Source organism: Camelus dromedarius, chromosome X, assembly GCF_036321535.1.
Source record: "Camelus dromedarius isolate mCamDro1 chromosome X, mCamDro1.pat, whole genome shotgun sequence".
Taxonomy (NCBI): Eukaryota; Metazoa; Chordata; class Mammalia; order Artiodactyla; family Camelidae; genus Camelus; species Camelus dromedarius.
In genome coordinates this window covers 83,214,914-83,235,694 of record NC_087472.1, presented here as the reverse complement: position 1 = coordinate 83,235,694, position 20,781 = coordinate 83,214,914, and the positions used below count along the sequence as shown (strand labels likewise).

Genomic DNA, 20,781 nt, shown 5'->3' with positions numbered 1-20,781 from the left:
GGAATGAAGTACTGACACATGGATGAACCTTGAAAACATTACGCTAAGTGAAAGAAGCCAGACCAAAATGTCACAAATATGAAATGCCCGGAAGAGGCAACTCCTTAGAGTCAAGAACTAGTTTAGAGGTTACCAGGGGTTTGGGGGAGGGGAGAGTGAGAAAGGACTACTAATGGGTATGCGGTTTCTTTTGGGAGGTGATGAAAATGTTCTAGAATTCATTCTAGTGATGATTGCACAGCTCTGTGACTATACTAAACACCACTGCATCACTGTACAGTTTAAACGGGTGACCTGTATGGTATGTGAATTATACCTCAATACAGCTGTTATAAAACAAACCACAGTGAGATACCATTTCTCATCTATCAGGTTAGCAAACATTCTAAAGCTTCACAATATACTCTGTTGACAAGGCTGTGGGGTAAAAGAACACTACTGAACATTGTGAGAACACAAAACGGAAGGTGAATTTGTCAATATCTAACAAAACTAAATTTGTATTTACCCTCTGACCCAGCAATACCATTTCTAGGGCCGTACTGTTTTTTTTTAACCATTTAAAAAAAACTGAAGTGTAGTTAATTCATAATGTTGTGTTACTTTCAGGTGTACAGAAAAGTGATTCAGTTATACACGTATAATTTTTCAGATTCGTTTCCATTATAGGTTATTACAAGATAATGAATATAGTTCCCTGTGCTACACAGTAGGTCCCTGTTGTTTATCTATTTGATATGTAGTAGCATGTATCTGTTAATCCCAAACTCCTAATTTATCCCTCCACCACCCCCACTTTCCCTTTGGTAACCATAAGTTTGTTTTCTAAGTCTATGAATCTGTTTCTGTTCTGTAAATAAACTCTTCTGTGTCATTTTTTTAGATTCCACATATAAGTGATATCATACGATATTTGTCTGTCTGACCTACTTCATTTAATATGATAATCTCCAGGTCCATCCATGGACATACACACATACATACATACATATATACACACATACATACATACACATACATACACCACAACTTCTTTACCCAATCATCTGTTGATGGATACACAGGTTGCTTCCATGTCTTGGCTATTGTAAATAGTGCTGCTATGAACATTGGGGTGCACGTGTCTTTTTCAGTTAGAGTTTTCTCCAGATATATGCCCAGGAGTGGGATTGCTGAATCATACAGTAAATCTATTTTTAGTTTTTTAAGGAATCTCTATACTGTTCTCCATAGTGGCTGCACCAATTTACGTTCCCACCAACAGCGTAGGAGGGTTCCTTTTTCTCCACACCCTCTCCAGCATTTATTTGTAGACTTTTTAATGATGGCCATTCTGACTGGTATGAGGTGATACCTAACTGCAGTTTTGATCAGCATTTCTCTAATAATTCCCAACTTTGAGTATCTTTTCATGTGCCTGTTGGCCAACTGTATGTCTTCTTTGGAGAAACGTCTATTCAGGTCTTCTGCCTGTTTTTTGATTGGGTTGTTTTTTCTTTTGGTATTATGTTATATGAGCTGTTTATATATTTTGGAAATTAATCCCTTGTCGATAGCATCCTTTTTGCAAATATTTTCTCCTAGTCCGTAGGTTGACTTTTCATTTTGTTTATGGTTTCCTTTGCTGTGCAAAAGCTTTTGAGTTTAATTAGATCCCATTTGTTTATTTTTATTTCCATTACTCTAGGAGACAGATACAAAAAAAAATTGCTGCCATTTATGTCAGAGTGCTCTGCCTAGGTTTTCCTCTAGGAGTTTTATAGTATCTAGTCTTACATTTAGGTCTTTAATCCATTTTGAGTTTATTTTTGTATATGGTGTTGGAGAATGTTCTAATTTCATTCTTTTACAGGTAGCTGTCCAGTTGTCCAATTTTCCCAGCACCACTTATCGAAGAGACTATCTTTTCTCCACTGTATATTCTTGCCTCCTTTGTCATAGATTAATTAACCACAAGTGCATGGGTTTATTTCTGGGCTTTCTATCCTGTTCCATTGTTCTATATGGCTCATAATGACATAAAGTATTATATACAACATTAAATCAGTGATAACTATACTGTGGGCGACTACAACAAAACCACAACTGAGTGCTAAAAACAACTACTGGAAATAAAGACTGGAACCTAGCAAAAAAGATCTTCAACTGGAAACATAAAGAGGAAACTAATGTGGGACGGTAGGAGGGGCATGCTCGTGATATAATCGGGCCCCACACCCCACGGGTGGGTGACCCACAAGCTGAAGAATAATTAAGTTGCAGAGGCCCTCCCACAGAAGTGAGAGGTCTGAGCCCCATGTCAGGCTCCCAACCTGGGTTTCCGTCATTGGGAGGAAAAGGAGACCCCAGGACACCTGGTTTTGAAGGCCAGTGGGGCTTAGCTCCAGAAGCCCCATGTGACTGGGGGAGATAGAGATTTCATTCTCTTGGGAAGTGTACACAGAATCTTGCATGCGCCACGCCCAAGGGCAGAGGCAGTGATTTCATAGGAACCTGGGCCAGACCTGCCTGCTAGTTTTGGAAGATCTCCTGGGGAGGTAGGGGACAGCTACGGCTCACCAGGGGATTTAAAAGCTGGTGGAGGGAGTGTTGATCTACGTGAGCTTTCCTGGAGGCTGACATCTTGATTGGATCATTAGCAACAAGACTGAGCCCCACCCAACAGCCTGTAGGCTTAAGGGCTGGGAAGCCTCAGGCCAAACAACATACTGGGTGGGAACACCCACCCATCAGCAGACTTTCTGAGCCATAAACACCTCTAGACATGGCCCTGCCCACCAGAGGTCCAGGACCAAGCTTCACCCAGCAGTGGGCAGGCACTGACTCCTCCTACCAGGAAACCTGCATAAGCCTCTAGCCCAGCCTCATCCACCAGGCAGCACACACCAGAAATAAAACAACAATCCCAAAGCCTATGGAAAGAATCCACAAACACAAGCCAGACTCTATCCTGGGACTGGCTGGACCCTGGCCCTTGGGTGGCAAGAGGGGAGTGTACTGCTGGGACACATAGGACGTCTCCCACAAAGGGCCACTTCTCCAAGGTTGTGAAATGTAACTAACCTACCTAAAAATACAAATAGAAAGATAGACAGTATGAGGTGGCAGAGGAATATCTTCCAGGCCAAGGTACAAGATGAAATCCCAGAAGAAGAAATAGGTGATGAGGAGATAGGCAATTTACCTGAGAAAGAATTTGGAGTAATGATAGCAAAGATGTTCAGAGAACTCAAGAGAAGTACAGATGCACAGAGCAGTTTTTAGCAAAGAGTGAGAAGATACAAAGAATGCCCAAACAGAGTTGAAGAATAAACTTACTGAAATGAATAACACACAAGAAGGAACCAAGAATAGATTAAATGAGGCAGAAAACCGATCAGTGACCTAGAAGACAGATTAGTGGGAATCACTACTGCAGAACAGAAAAAAGAAAAAAGAATGAAAAGAAATGAGGGTAGTTTCAAGAGAACTCTGGGACAACATGAAGCTCATTAATATTCACATTATAGAGGTCTCAGAAAGAGAAAAGAGAAAGAAGGACCTGAAAAAATATTTGAAGAGATAATCACCAAAAACTTCCCTAACTTGGGAAAGGATACAGTCACCCAAGTCTAGGAAGCACAGAGTTCCACAAAGGATCAGAGGAACACACTGAAGCACATAGTAATCAAATTGACAAAAATTAAGGATAAGGAGAAAATATTAAAATCAGCAAGAGAAAAGCAACAAATAACATACAAAGGAACTTCCATAAGGCTATCAGCTGATTTTTCAGCAGAAATTCTACAGGCCAGAAGGGAGTGGCATGATAAATTTAAAGTGATGAAAGGGAAAAACAACCAAGAATACTCTATCTAGGAAGGCTCTCATTTAGATTTAATGGAGAAATCAAAAGCTTCACAGAAAAAGCTAAAAGAATTCGGCACCACCAAACCAGCTTTACAACAAATGTTAAAGAAACTTCTCTAGTCATCAAACTGCAAGAAAAGAGAGAAAGAAGAAAGAGAAAATAAAGACCTACAAAAACAAACCCAAAACAATTAACAAAATGGCAATAAGAACATACATATTGATAATTTCCTTAAATGTAAATGGATTAAACACTCTAACCAAAAGACACAGACTGGTTGAATGGATACAAAAACAAGACCCATATATTTGCTGTCTACAAGAGACCCACTTCAGAGCTAGAGACGCATGCATGCTGAAAGTAAAGGGATGGACAAAGGTATTCCATGCAAATGGAAACCAAAAGAAAGCTAGAGTAGCAATACTTCTATCAGACAAAATAGATTTTAAAATAAAGACTGTTACAAGACACAAAGAAGGACACTACATAATGCTTAAGGGATCAATCCAAGAAGAGGATATAACAATTGTAAATATATATGCACCCAACATAGGAGCACCTCAATATATAAGGCAATTGTTAACAGACATAAAAGGAGAAATCGACAACACCACAATAATAGTGGGGGACCTTAACATCCCACTTACGTCAATGGACAGATCAACCAGATAGAAAATCAATAAGGAAATACAGGCCCTAAATAACACGTTAATTAATTGATATCTATAGAGCATTCCATCCAAAGCAACAGAATACACATTCTTCAAGTGCACATGGAACATTCTCCAGAATCGACCACATGCTGGCCCACAAAGCTAGCCTCAGCAAATTTAAGAAAATTGAAATCATACCAAGCATCTTTTCCGACCTTACCTATAAGGTTAGAAATCAACCACAAGAAAAAAACTGCAAAAAATGCAAACACGTGGAGGCTAAACAATATGCTACTAAACAACCAATGGGTCACTGAAGAAATCAAAGAGGAAATCAAAAAATACTTTGAGACAAATATAATGAAAACACAATGATTCAAAATCTCTGGGATGCAGCAAAAGCAGTTCAGAGGGAAGTTTATAGCAATACAAGCCTACCTCAGGAAACAAGAAAAATCTCAAGTAAACAACCTAACCTTACACGTAAAGTAGCTAGAGAAAGAAAAACAAACAAAACCCAAAGTTAGCAGAAGAAAAGAAATAAAGATTAGAGCAGAAATAAATGAAAGAGACTAAAAAGACAACAGAAAAGATCAATGAAACAAAAACCTGGTTCTTTGAAAATATAAACAAAATTGATAAACCTTTAGTCAGACTCATCAAGAAAAAAAAGGGAGAGGGCCCAAATTAATAAAATCAGAAATGATAAAGGAGAAGTTACAACCAACACCACAGAAATACAAGGGATCATAAGAGGCTACTATCAGCAACTATATGCCAACAAAAAGGACAATAGAGAAGAAATGGACAATTTATTAGAAAGGCACAATTTCCCAAGACTGAACTAGGAAGAAGTAGACAATATGAATAGACCAATTACCAGTACTGAAATTGAATTAGTAATTTTAAAACTCCCAACAAACAAACATCTAGGACCAAATGGCTTCACAAGTGAATTCTACTAAACATTAAGAGAAGAGTAAACACCTCTCCTTCTGTAACCTATTCCAAAAAATTGCAGAGGAAGGAATACTTCCAAACTCATTCTATGAGGCCATCATCACCCTGATACCAAAACCAAAGATATCACAAAAAAAGAAAATTATAGGCCAATATCACTTATGAGTATAGATGCAAAAATCCTCAACAAAATACTAGCGAATTGATTCCAACAATGCATTAAAAAGATCATACAGCATGAGCAAATGGGATTTATCCCAGGGATGCAGGGATTTTTCAGTATGTGCAAATCAATCAATGTGAGACACCACATTAACAGACCGAAGAATAAAAACCACATGATCATCTCAATAGATGCAGAAAAAGCTTTTGATAAAATTTAACACCCATTTATGATAAAAAAAAAAAAAACTCCAGAAAGTGGGCAAAGACACAACATACTTCAACATAAAGGCCATATATGACAAACCCGCAGCTAACATCGTATTTAATGGGGAAAAGCTGAAAGCATTTCCCCTAAGATCAGGAACAAGACAATGATGCCCATTCTCACCACTTTTATTCAACATAGTTTTTGAAGTCCCAGCCATAGCAATCAGAGAAAAAAAAAAAAAAGAAATAAAAGGAATCCAAATTGGAAATGAAGTAAAACTGTTTCCAGATGACATGATACTATACATAGAAAACCCTAAGGAAGCGACCAGAAAACTACTAGAACTCATCAATGAATTTGGTAAGGTTGCAGGATACAAAATTAACATTTAGAAATCAGTTGCATTTCTATACGCTAAGAATGAAATAGCAGAGAAATAAATTAAGGAAACAATACCATTTACTATCACACCAAAAGCAATAAAATAACTAGGAATAAACCTACTCAAGGAAGCAAAAGACCTGTACTCCAAAAACTATAAAACACTAATGAAAGAAATTGAAGATGACATAAACAAACAGAAAGATATACTGTGTTCTTGGATTGGAAAAATCAATATTGTTAAAATGGCCATACTGCCCAAGGCAATATACAGATTCATTGCAATCCCTATCAAATTATTGACATTTTTCACAGAGCTGGAACAAAAAATGCTCAAATTTGTATGGAAACACAAACGACCCCGAATAGCCAAAACAGTCTTGAAAAAGAAGAACGGAGCTGGGGGAATCACACTCCCTGACTTCAGACTATACCACAAAGCTACAGTAATCAAAACAATATGGTACTGGCACAAAAACAGACACAAAGATCAACAGAACAGGATAGAAATTCCAGAAATAAACCTACGCACTTATGTTCAATTAATCTATGACAAAGGAGGCAAAAATACACAATGGAGAAAAGACAGTCTCTTCAGTAAGTGGTGCTGGGAAAACTGGACAGCTACCTGTAAAAGACTGAAATTAGGACATTCTCTAACACCGTATACAAAAATAAACTCAAAATAGATTAAAGACTTAAATGTAAGACCAGATACTCTAAAACTCCTAGAGGAAAACATAGGCAGAACACTCGTGGACATAAATCACAGCAATATATTTTTTGAACCACCTCCTGGAGTAATGGAAATAAAAGCAAAAATAAACAAATGGGATCTAATTAGACTTAAAAGCTTTTGCACAGCTAAGGATATCATCAACAAAAGGAAAAGACAACCTACAGAATGGGAGAAAATATTTGCAAGTGATGAAACCAACAAAGGACTAATTTCCAAAATACATAAACAGCTCATACACCTTAATATCAAAAAAAAAAAGCAACCCAATCAAAAAATGGGCAGAAGACCTAAATATGTATCTCTCCAAAGACATACAGATGGCCAACAAGCACATGAAAAGATGCTGAACATCACTAATTGTTAGAGAAATGCAAATCAAAACTACAATGAGATATCACCTCACACCAGTCAGAATGGCCATCATTAAAAAGTCTACAAACAATAAATGCAGGAGAGGGTGTGGAGAAAAAGGAACCCTCCTATGCTGTTGGTGGGAAAGTAAACTGGTGCAGCCACTATGGAGAACAGTATAGGGATTCCTTAAAAAACTAAAAATAGACTTACTATATGATTCAGCAATTCCACTCCTGGGCATATATCTCGAGAAAATCTAACTCAAAAAGACATATGGACCCCAATGTTCATAGCAGCACTATTTACAATAGCCAAGACATGGAAACAACCTAAATGTCCATCAACAGATGAATGGATAAAGATGTGATATAGATACATAGATATATAGATATATAATGGAATACTACTTAACCATGAAAAAGAATAAAATAATTCCAATTGCAGCAGCATGGATAGACCTGGAGATCATCTTTCTAAGTGAAGTAAGCCAGAGAAAGAAAAATACCATATTGTATCACTCATATGTGGAATCAAAAAAAAGGGATACAAATGAACTACTTACTATTTATAACTTAGATAATTGATCTCTTGAATATGTTGTAAGCACATCTGACTGTCCTTTATGACTGGATTACTGCATTCTGTTAATTCTTTAAAAAAAGATAAGTATACTGTGCTTAAATCAGAAATCATCTTTGCTCTTAGGAAATACATAGTGAAGTATTAAAGAGTAAAGATGTCTGCAACCTACTGTCAAATGGTTCAGATCAAACAGTAATGTATGTTTCAATTTTTTGCATATATACATAAATTATATATATAACATATATAAATACACATGTTACATATATAGATACACACACACATACACATGCATATTTATAAAGAGAACAAAAAAACAAACATGTCAAAGTTTAAAATTGGTTGCAGTGGTTTGTACTGCGTCAGGCTAGTTGACCCAGAACCACGGTTCTCAGAATCCCCTTCCCTGTGTGGTTCCAGGTAAGAGCTGGCTCCGAGATCACTGGAAGAGATTTGGAACACAGAAGTAAAATGACTTTCAGAAGGTGACCAGAGTTAAACGCAGTAGAAGGCAGGTGCAGAAGTGCTGGCAGATTCCAGCTTGTTCTGTTATCCTCTGTCCAGTGGCCAGCTTTTCCTCCTGACTGCTGGACCCACCAACAGGGTCCCCTCCCCAGGCCCAGTACAAGATTTTTGGCTGAGGCTTCTCAGAAGGCCCAGCTCCTCGCATTAACTGGCTGGTGACTCTCTCCACTCCAGCTCTGCCATCAGACCTCGTCACCTCCCCAGCACTGTTCCATCTATTCCCTATAATAAATCCCTCCTCACAAACAGTGGCCCTGCTTCCCGGCTAGAACCCTGACACTGGCGGATCTGAGGAAAGGGTATGTGAGAGTTCTCTGCATTCTTGCAACAAATTTTTTTGTAAGGATGAAATATTTTCAAAATAAAGTTTTAAAAAATAAATTTTTTCTAAGATTTAATACACTGGATGGAGAGAGACTGCCAAGGTGGTGGAGTAGAAGGATGCATAGCTCGCCCTCTCCAAGAATACAGCAAAAATTACATCTAAAAACAGAACAATCTGCACAGAATACCTACTGAACTTTGGCAGAGTATCTCTCACTTCAGAAATACAAGAAAATCCTCACAAAACCAGATAAACAAGTTTATACTGTTTAGCACAGGCAAGTATATTCAATATCTTGTAGTAACCTATAATGAAAAAGAATATGAAAAGGAATACATGTATATATATGTATGACTGAAACATTATGCTGTACACCAGAAACTGACACACTGTAACTGACTATACTTCAATTCAAAAAAAAAAAAAAAAAAAGGATGATCTTCTCACTAAAAGGTTAAAAGGTTTTTCATTTCTGGTGCAAAGACTAAGTATGAAGAGTAGGCAATAATCTGTTTCTGGTGACAGGACCCTCCGAATGGGGCCCTGGCAGGAGAGCAGAGGTGGCGCGGCGGGGAGGAAGGCCCACAGCCTTCTGCTTGTTTCACCACTGACCTGATCTGAGGACACAAGAATAAGGCAGAGATGATACAGAAGATGGGAGGAAGCCATGGTCCACTGGGGGCTGGACCCTATGATCCCCTCCTGACACCTGATTGCACTAAGGGACCAAGACCAGATTATGACAGAGGGGGCATTTTATAGCTAGAGAAATTAAGGTACAAAACACCTAACTGATGGTTTCGTAGCTACTGTAAGATGCTGGATAACCACTCAGCCTTCAGCCACTGTATTCACATGAGGGAAAAGAAAAAAACCCAGCGTAGGAAGGCAAAAGATTAGAATCAGGGCCACAGATGGCTCTAAAATTACTTTTTGCAGTAACTGAAAATAGCTGAGCCAATATATCAGCCTATTGTTTTATTCATCCAGCTTCTCTTGAGGCACTAGGCTATTTATTCCTTTTGGTAGAAACTGAGAGCAACTATTCCAAGGAAATCAGCATAGGATGTGGCAAAAACAAATTCATGAAATACCCAAATCCTAAATGCTCAGTTTTCACATGCCATAATTCAGGGATAGTCTTATGTTCTATAAACGCTGGCCAGCGTTCCAGGGCAACGCTAATGAAATTCAATTTCTGACTTTTATTTTAAAGTACAAGACAGAAAATCATTTTAAAAAAATGCTGCCATCATTAGAGTAATGCTTGATTCAGGCAAGAATCACCAACAGATGCTAAAACTAGTAGGTTAAATATCTGATGAGCAAATGGATATTTGCATAGTCTCAAAGTATCTCCCCACAAATTACTTCTGAATTACAAACGGGAAAATACTGACTTTACAGCAGAGAAACCTAGTGGACAGTACCTTGGTATCACTGGTAACCAGATTCACAGACATCATGTGCCTCCTAAGGTGCCAGGCTGGGCACGGGATGCCATTTCTGCAGGGTTCCTGCCAAACACGAACTCCCTGAAGGTAGTCATGAGGAAATATTAAATGAACCCAAACTGAGGGACAGTCTATCAAACAGCTGGCCTGTACTCTTCTAAAATGTCAAAGTCATCAATGTCAAGGAAAGGCAGAGGATCTATTGTAAATTAGAGGAGACTAAAAAGACATCACAATTAAATGCAACGTGTCATCCTGGCCTGGATCCTGGACTAGAAAAACAATATTGTTATACAGGACATTATTGGGACAACTGGTAAAATCTGAATGAGGATTGTAGATTACAGTACTGTATCAATGGTAAATGTCTTGCTTTCAATAGGTGTATCACAGTAATGTAAGAGAACGTCCATGAGTGTCCATATGTTTAAGAAAAAGACACAGAAGTTCTGAAGTTCTTAGGGGCAAAGAAAACCATAAAGCAAATGTGTCAAAATGTTAATAGTTGGTAAATCTCCACAAAGGGTATATGTGAGTTCTTTTCACACTTCTTGTTTGTCATTCTTGTTTTTAAACTATTTCAACTTTTCTGTGAATTTGAAATTATTTCAGAATAAAAAGTTAAAAAAGGAAATTAATTAGAATCAAAAGATGTGCTGTCCATGATCCACTGCCTTGGAACTCACTGAGGGGTCACGTGGGCACAGGGTCATTAACGTCAAGCAAGATGTCATTAGACCTGTGACCTGGAATCTTCGTTAGAAGAAAGTATGAGATGGCACATTTTCAACAGACCGGGAGAAGGCAGGAATCTATCTTAGTATTTTCCGGTCTTCTCCCATCATTTTCCTTTGAAACATGACAGTGAACTTGTCCGCCATGTTCACGTGTCTCTGGGTTGATAGCCACAGAGAGAGCCCGATGGCTTTACATTGAAGAGGTGGCACAGAGAACAGAAATGCCACTTCCAGTAATATGAATGGTAAAGAAATATTATCTAAAATAATGATAAACCTTTAGCTGTTTAGTCACATCTATTAAAATACAGTGACAACCAGAAACTGACACAACATTGTAAACTGACTATATTTCAATTAAAAAAAAGTAAAAAAAAAAAAATACAGTGACACACACAGCAGGACTAACTGATCTGATCTGTGGGGAAGGCTAATCACAGGACAGCATCACTGATGTTCTCCAATCCTAAAACTGTTTTGTGGCTCTCTTTCCTGCAGCCAGGTAGGATTCTCTACAGCTCTGCTCATTCCTAGCCCTGGATCTTTCTCAAATCTCCCTTCAAATGCTGGCCAAGTTCCATTACAGTGTCTTATCCTCCACTTGGGCCATTCATTGCAACTGTAACAACCAACAAATACCTACCAAACACAAATCTTATACCAAGACTGTATTTAGCTAGGCATCTACCAGCTGGGAATCTACCAGGAAAGTCACTTAAACATTGTGTGTACCTCCATTCCTCTAGCTACGAAATGCCCCTCTGAGCAGGCAGACCTCGTCTTGTTCAATTTGGGCCACATCCAGTCAACAAATTAGAAAGCCTTGTGGGGAGAAGGAATATCTTATTTGGTGATAACTTCCCTAGCCTAACAGGACTCACAACATAGCTGGAAAGACAGAAACACATCAGATGTTCAGGTGATTTGTGCAGAGGATTGATGTGAGAAAAGGAAACCTTAAGCCTGGTCTACACTGAATTCATTGCATCACCATGACAAATGACACCATCTCTTAAAGTTTCATGCTTTATTTGTAAAATGAGGGGGCTGGACTTGATGATAATGATAATAGCTAAAATTTACCGAGCACTTCTTATATGCCAGGCCCTATATTAAGCACTGGACATGGATTAACACGCTAAAATCTCACAATACTGTTATGAGGTAGGTACCCACTGTCATTCCCATTTCACAGATAATCTGTGAGATCCAATGTTCCGTAAGTATGTGATTTCAAGTTAAGTAATATGGTAGACTGTATTTTCCAAAGGTGGCCACAACAATATTTCCCATCCCACACGCTCTTTCTTTTCAAACTATGACTCTGACATTCCTGCCTTTGAGCAGTGGGTCTATGTCCCGTCTCATTGAATGAGTGGGCTTTTGACTGGAGAAAGTGATGTTATGTGACTTTTAAAACTAGACCATAAAAGCCAGTTTAGCTTGTATTAGTTTTCTACTGCTGCACAACAGAGCATCACAAATTTAGCGGCTTAAAACAACACCCATTTATTAGCTCTCAGTCTATAGCTCAGAATTCTAGGCACAGCATGGCCAGGTTCTCTGTTTAGGGTCTCACACTGCCAAAATGAAGGTGTCGGTTGGACAGAGTTCTCAGGGGGTCTAGGGGAAAAATCTGCTTCCAAGCTCATTCATGTGGTTAGCAGAATTCAGTTCTTTGTGGCTGCAGAACTGAGGTCTGCCTCTCCTTGCTGCCTGTCAGCTGGGGCTGCGCTCAGCTCCTAGAAGCTGCCTGAATTCCTTGCCACGTGGCCACCTCCATCCTCCATGCCAGCTATAGAGAATCTCCCTCATATCAAATCCCTCTCACACTTTGAATCTCTGACTTTCTCTGTCTCTGACCTCGAGACACAGACTGGCTCATGTGACAGAAGACATATAGAAGAGAAGGAGGCCATGTTACCACGGAGGCAGAGATTGGAGTGATATGGCCACAAGGCAAGGAATGCTTGTAGTCACCAGAAGATGGAAGAGGCAGAGAACAGATTCTTCCTTTCAGCCTCAAAAGGGAGCACAGCCCTGCTGGATTTTGTACTTTCAGCTTCCACAAATATGAGAGAATAAATTTCTGTTGTCTTAAGCCAAAAACAAACAAAACCCAAAAAAAACCCTTAAGTGATTAGGTCATGCCCACTTGGACAATCTCACTATGTTAAGGTCAACTGATTTGGAATCTTAATTGTATCTGCAAATTCCCTTTTTTCATATAATCATGGGAGTGATATCAAATCATATTCACAGGTTCTGCCCACACTTAGGGGGAAATTTTGCAAGGGCAGGGGTCATTTGGGGTCATTTTAGAATTCCACCGACTACATAAGCTTCCGTTTGATTCTCTTGTTACACTTATTCTTAAGCATCATGCTGTGAGGAAGCACAAGCAGCCTGTGGAGAGGAACTGAGGCCTCCTGGCCAATAGTCCCAGCCCATCTCCCAGTCAACAACCTATGTTGTATTATCTTGCCAGCCATACTAGTGAACCATATTAAAAGTGGCTCTTTCAGCCCCAAGCTGAGCTGCCCCAGCCGGCCATGCATGGAGCAGATGAGCTGTCTCCATTGAGTCCCACCCAAACTGCAAATGTGAGTAAAATAAAGGACTGTTGTTGCTCTAGGCCACTATGTTTTGGGATGATTTGTTCTACAATAGGTAATCAAAACCAATTGACAACCTACGTGGAATGATCTACAAGTACTGATGACTTCTTGTGGACAAGGGGTGGCAACTTACATTTCTTTTAGGACACTGGAGCATTTGGCAGTGTTAGGCCTAAAATGCCATTCAGTTCATGCTTGCTGATTTATTAATTCAAATTTATACTAAACTGATTTACACCAGTCTAACAGTCATCCATATTTGGAAGCCCAGTGCTCTAAAAGGGTTATCTAAAAATTATGCTGCTTTCCTTTTGAACAATATGAAAATATATTTTAAAGTTATATTTGTAAAATATTTGGGATGTAAATAAACAGATAATGAATGTATTTTTAAAGGTATAATGGGCTTGTTTATAAATCACTACTTAAAAGTATTTCAAAGTATACTTGATTTCTTTTCAATCTATACTTACTTTTCAACAATTATTATTTTTATTGGAAAAAAGGAGAAAACACTGTGAAAATAGTCATCAGTTTTGTCATTAAGAATTTTCATCAATGGATATTAACTATTAAGAGTTAATATGTGAAAGACTTGGAGAATATAATATCCATACACTCTCAAATAGGCTACCCCTGGATTATTTGATTACACAATGAAGAAACCTGGCAGGTAACTCTTTAACCAAATGATCAAGGTTACTATCACCAAGAATGGGACAAAGTGATATCACGTGCCTCCTATTGTGATCCACTAAAGCACAACCACACCTGTGCAGTATTCCTGCCCCCTCAAAAACCAATTTTAAATTTAATTAAGAGAAAACAGAGAAATCCAAATTAAGGCCATTCTGAAAAACCACTGACTTGCTATCACCAAAAATGTCAGTGTCATGAAAGACAAAAAACGCTGGGAACTCTTCTAGATTAAGGGAGATTAATTTAAATGACATAACTATCTAAATGTGAATCTTGACTGGATCCTGGATCCCCCCCCACCTCCGACAAGGAAAAAAAAAAAGCCATAAAACTATAACCCTTAAATATGCACTACATATTAGACAATAGTACTGTACTAAATGTTGAGTATCTGAGTGGATTACTGTATGGTGGTTTAGTAGGAGAATGTCCTTAACAACCAGATGCTGAAACAGAAGTGAAATGTCACTATGTCCGCAAGCAACACTTAGGCAAACTGCAAAAAAGAAAATTCCGTACCTGGTTGAAGAATTTTGTATCAACATCTTGTAGACACTATCCACAGACTGGAGAGAACAAGCAGAGTTTCCCGCTGTGTAGCTGAGGAGAAACAGGCAGCCAGACCCCTGCCTCCTGGGTGGCACCTAGAGCCCTAACAGCTTTCGGGGGGCCACAGCAGCACGGGCAGAGTGGGAGGAGAGGGAGCGCCCACCTTCGCTGACAGGCACAAGATCTCTACATACTTTACGGCAGCCGCGCGAAGGCACGAGAGCGACGCCGCGCCTCCCGCTCTAAAGGCATGCACGACAGCGGCACGTGCTGTCTGGCGCACTTTACGGCAGCCGCGCAAAGGCACGAGGGCGAGGCCACGCCTGCCGCTCTAAAGGAACGCACGAAAGCGGCACGCGCTGGCTGGCGCACTTTACGGCAGCCGCGCGAAGGCACGAGGGCGAGGCCACGCCTGCTGCACTAAAGGCACGCACGACAGCGGGACGCGCTGGCTGGCGCACTTTACGGCAGGCGCGCGAGGGCACGAGGCCGTGGCCCGTGGTGTCTTAGAAGAGGCAGCCGTTCCAGGCTCTGCGCTCCACGTCATTTGCCGGTTGGCTGTTAATCTGTTGGCACTCCCACGGCTCGGCAATGATGGAGGCGGTGGCAGCACTGTGGCGGAGGGCAGTGGCGACCATGAAGACGAAGGAGTTCCGGGATTACCTGACCAGCACGCACTTCTGGGGTCCCGTGGCCAACTGGGGCCTCCCACTGGCCGCCTTAAATGACATGAGGGCACCGCCGGACATCATCAGCGGCCGCATGACGACAGCGCTCATCTTCTACTCTCTGGCCTCCATGCGCTTCGCTTACCGCGTACAGCCTCGCAACTTGCTGCTGATGGCATGTCACGGCACCAACGTGGTGGTGCAGAGTATGCAGGCAGGCCGCTACCTGATCTATCACTACGGCAGCGGAGCCACGGCGGCCACTGTTAACACCGCCACCGCTGCCACCGTCTGTGCACCCTCTACCAACTTTATCACCACTGCAGCTGACGACTCTGGCTAATGCTAACGACTACCAGGATGCCATTGACTTGGATCCGCTGATGCTGTGTCGTGATTGAGAGGGCCCAATTGAATCTTTGCAGCTTACAAGCACTGAACTGTTCTTCCTAGAGAAAAGACCAATAACAAGTTTCATTTTGACTCAAACAGTGCAAATCTGATTTAAAGTTGCAGTTTGGTTAATAAAAAAAAAATGGCAAATAGCACAGAACTGAAGCTGTTGAGTTTGGTTTATTTCGTGTTGGGGAACTGAAATGTTTTTTAGAAGGTGAGGGGAATTGGCTAGTCTTCCTCTTCATGGGACCTGTAACTTGAGGGTTAGTTTATGTAGGTGAGAAAGACTGAATGACACTTCAAATTATCTAATTTATTGATTTTTTAAAGCTCTCTTGGAAATAACGTTTTTGTTACTTGTACTGGGTGTCCAGGCCAAATAAAGGTGCTTAGTAGCACACGACTTTAAAAACTCGGTACAGCCACAATCTCTTTACACCATAAAAAGGAAAGTCCAAGGGCTGTTTCTACTGAGGGAAATAATTCCAAGTGGGTTTAAATGAATTCAGTGAAATCCAGCTTTTAAGGAGTACTTAGCAAGAGAACCTAGAATCTCTTGGTGACCAAGAACAATGATAGAACCTTTAATGAAAACAGGAAAAACAACTCTGAGGTCAGTTGCTGTTAACCTTGGATTCTAGGTAAACTGAAAATAAAAACAAGATCACGATCCTTTCCTCTTTCTCTCATGCCTAAAAACGGAGGAAATGGTAGTTTGTAAAACTAGGGAATCTATCACCCTGTGTTGCACACTAGTTAGGGTTGGGGGTGAGGGCCAGTGGTCAATAGTGTTAAGCCCACAGTATGCCCCACTGGGAATCCTATGGGTGCGAAAGGATTTTGCTTAAATCTGGGAGCATGACGAGGGAAAAGAAAAGGGTGGGGCTGCGGGTGTGAGGCCATTACCTGGGCAACAGTCTGCCCTCTAGGATTTCACCGTGAATCCCTTACCCCTGCCACGCCTCTGGAGAATGGGAAGTCCCAGAGTGGTCTACTGGGGAACTCCAATGTATGTGTTTAAGAGTGCTTAAACCCTGCTTTTGTTAAAAGGTTTCAAATGCAAAGAAATTGAACACAACTCTGAAAGGTTCTGAAGACATCAGGTTTTGGATAAGAGAGACACAACTTTAGTGGAACTCTGGAGGAGTCCCCTTTATCTTCTGTGGCATCTAAGCAGTAGCCCTCTTTGTAGGCAGTTTCTGCATTTCACATTCTGTGTACAGGAGGAGAAACAAACTCTGGAAAATGGTAGTGTGTTAGTTACCTATTGCTGTGTAATAAATCACCCCCAAACTTAGCTTAAAACAACCAATATCTTACACAATTTTGGAGGGTCAGGAATCTGGGAGTGGCTTAGTTGGGTGCTTCTAGCTCACGGTCTCTCAGCTGTCCACTGGGGCTGCAGTCTCTGAAGACTTACCTGGGGATGGAGGATCCACTTCCAAGCTCAGTCCCACAGTTGTTTGCAGGAGGAATCAGTCCCTTGTCATGTGGGTCATAGGGCTGCTCACAACATGCCTTCTCCCAGAGAAGGTGTTCCAAGAGAGAGAAAGCCCAAGATGGAAGCCACAGCCTCTCAGCTGTGTTCTCTTGGTCACATGGACCAACCTAGGTACATCGGGGGAGGGCAACACAAGAGTGGGAATACCAGGAGGCAGGGATCATTGAGGGGCCATCTTGGAGGCTGGCTACCACATGTGGTTTTGACATAAAAATTCTCATGCCTTTCAGAAACTCAGTTGAAAGTAATAAAGCATGTAAGGTCAGTGCCCACCTTCCCAAAGAGATGTCACAAAATGTTCAGTTTACAGTTTTGTGCTCATTACAAACATGCATCTATCATAGAGGATGGGTTTGAGAGGCAGGAAGGAAGTCTCTGGAAGATAGTAGTAGCTCCTCATATTTTAGATAGTTCAGTCTATAACGCAATAATAAAAAGCAGTTCTTAAAGTTCTGAAATGAATCATAACCTTGTATCAAGATTTTTATTAAAACTTGAGGATTTTTCCCCTTTGCTCTTACATGAATAGAAATTAATATATTTTTTAGATTTGTCTTACTAAGTGTATTTTGTAACTTGAGTATTATATTTCAGTAAAAGGCCACTGTCTGTTGAAGACATTTAAGAGCAGGTAGGTTTTTAATTAACCTGGTAAGGGGGAAGGAGGTAATCCCTGCTGATAATTTCCCGTCACTCGACATTTATAATTTAGAGGGCAAAATGATTACAGAAAATTCCAAAAGATTTTAACACCTCCACTCTAATGCAGTGCTCCACTTCCAGGATCTAATTTGTAGTATGCCCACCCAGCTAAGAGCCCTAACCCTTTGTTGCCCAGGATATTAATGTTTAACGCCATATAAGTGATTAATACTTTAATAAGAACCCAGCTTTCAAATCATTAGGGTAATGATCATTTCATAATCTCCCCAAACTCTTGAACATAATCGCTTCTGGTCTTGGCAATTTAACTTAAACTGTCTACAGATCTCTATCACTGCTTTATGAAGCTAATAACACTTTCCGAATTGGCAGGGCTATTTTTCCAGAAGTTTTTGTTCCTGACCCATTTTTGTTATTTTCCAGAATTTGGGTTTTATACTAAGTTTAATAAACAAAGTCTCTCTGTTTAGGTCCTCTGACTTTCCTGGCAAAGCACAGGCTAAAATCCCCAAAACTGCCTTATCCTTGCAACTATAATGCTACAACCATTTTTCTCCTCTAATTCTTTCAAAATGAGGAACCTCATATTGTGTCCCAGGGAGACGCCAGGAGCCAACCACATTGTTGGACAAAAACAAGGCACTCGGAGATGAAACAGCCCTGCACGCAAAGGAAACCACTTCTGGGCCTCTCCTGACCCTGACAACTCACAAGTGCCCCTGGAGGCAGAGCTGACCCCCTGCAAAAATGGAGACTACAATACATTCTGAGAAATGTGAAACATTTCCTTGCAGTTTGAATTTATATTATGTCTATTATTTTGAAATTTCAAATTCTAATGAAACCTTTTCAAAATACAGGAGCGCAGGTTTGTTGTAAACATTTCATATGGGTGCGTGCAAAAAAACAGAAAAGCCAAATGCAACCCCAATTCCTTTCAGAGGTAACATGGCAAAAAAGCATGAGAAAAGCACACAATTTTCCAGACCTCTGTTATTTGAAAGTACCATCGTTTTACACCATGCTATGCATTGTTATGCATTCTGCTTTGCTCTCTAATGTCTTAGACACCACTCCCTTTTGGGCATGTCCTGTGCCCACGAGCACAGATCCATTGAAGAGAGGCCCACAGACTGATGTTCCTGGACACACTATGTTTGCTTTAAAGCCCTCTCTGGGCATAGCTTCCTTTCTTTGTTTCAATTTCAATGTAATTAAATGTTGCCAGACTGTTCTGAACAGTATCTTTAATTTTTCAGAGCAGACAAGAAATCCAGTAAGACGACAGCTCACCTACCATTGTCCATACCTTACACACCCTGACATTTGCATCTACTTCAGTGCCTGGCGCGTGGCTGACACCTGCTAAATGTTTGCGGGGTAGATAAGGAAAAGCTAAAGAGATACAAGAGGTATGAAATGAAAGTATGCATAACCCAAAGTTCCTAAGGTGAGAAATCAGGTCTTAAATTGGTTAGCGAATCATGATTTAATTTGATCCCAAGTTTTGTTATCTTCTGTCTAGAAGTTGGCAAATAGTTCATGAAGTTTCTTAGTTTGGGAGGAGTTGCAAGATGAAAGAAAATTGTTACTTTACAATTGAAGTCCATGAAATGAAGGGAGAAAGAAAATGTAAGATTAAAGACCAAACAGTACTGGGAAAGATGAAAGCAGGAAGTTACAGGCATATTTGCATTCACGCAGGTTTAACAGAATTACATTAAATGCGTTTTAACGTAAAAATATGCCAAATCTACACCCCTCACCCGCCCATTCTCTGCAGATCACATCTTTGATGGGCAGCTGAGTAAGCAAAGGGGCACGGTTTCCCTTGGGCTCAGATCAGAAGCTCTTCCTCCAGGCAGTGGGGAATGCAGCAATTCTGTCTCTGAAGGTCCAAAGGTGACATGGCTCAGTTCAGGACCGCTGGCTTTGGACATGAGCAGAGGGGACGGTGAGGGTAAAGCTGGCCCCTCAGACCACTGCACACAACAAGCCAGGGGTTTCCCAGTTCCGGAAACAAACAGGACAAAGTCAAAAGTGGAGAACTTTTTAGTTAAAGGAATAGAGGAAGTATGAATGAATTTGTCTGAATTTGCTGAAAGAAAATGTCTGAATTTCCATAAGAATGTTAAAATTTCAGTCCTAAATCTCATAACAAAGGACCAAGTTTGGTTAATTGTGCAACCAACATTTATGTCTATGAATACCTCTCAGCTATCAGTTGACCCTTCAGTCACTGCTTAAACAAGCCAGCAACTTCAGAACTTTCCCTGACACCCCTGTTTGTGCTGCTGGCCGGGGATCTCCCCCTGCTTTGGTCAGTGAAGTTACTGTGTTCACCAGCCCTGCGCTGACCAGCCTGGGCCCACCTCCTTGTCCTATGGCCTCAGGCTACTAGAAACAGGTAGTAACAGTTCCATACTAATTAGAAATGGCTAGAAAACGGCCTTTCAGGCAAATATTTTCCTTGCTTTCTGCCAAAAAGGAAGGATTTGTATCTCAACATTTCACAGCCCCCCACCACCTCCCCACCCCAGCATCCTCATGAATGAGACTTTCAGGCAGGGGTGTGGGGACAGGACCAATGGGCAGAGAACTCTGCATGACCCTTCACACCAGCCTGGCCAAACGCAGACTTTCCTGTTGAAGCAAAATTAAGAGTTTGGGGACCAGGAAAGAATTTCATCTTTTAAATAGCAAAATAAACCCAAATCCAAACCCAAAAAACAAACAAACAAAAACTCCAGATAA

At 40.5% G+C, this 20,781-nt stretch overlaps 1 protein-coding gene across 1 annotated transcript; it reads left to right on the top strand.

The window, feature by feature from the left end:
* The first annotated feature begins 15,161 nt into the window (after positions 1 to 15,161).
* Positions 15,162 to 15,898, top strand: MPC1L (mitochondrial pyruvate carrier 1 like). The gene has a single exon (XM_010998522.3). It carries the CDS (start codon positions 15,391 to 15,393, stop codon positions 15,808 to 15,810), a length of 420 nt encoding a protein of 139 aa, XP_010996824.2. The 5' UTR covers positions 15,162 to 15,390; the 3' UTR covers positions 15,811 to 15,898.
* The last annotated feature ends 4,883 nt before the right edge of the window (positions 15,899 to 20,781 follow it).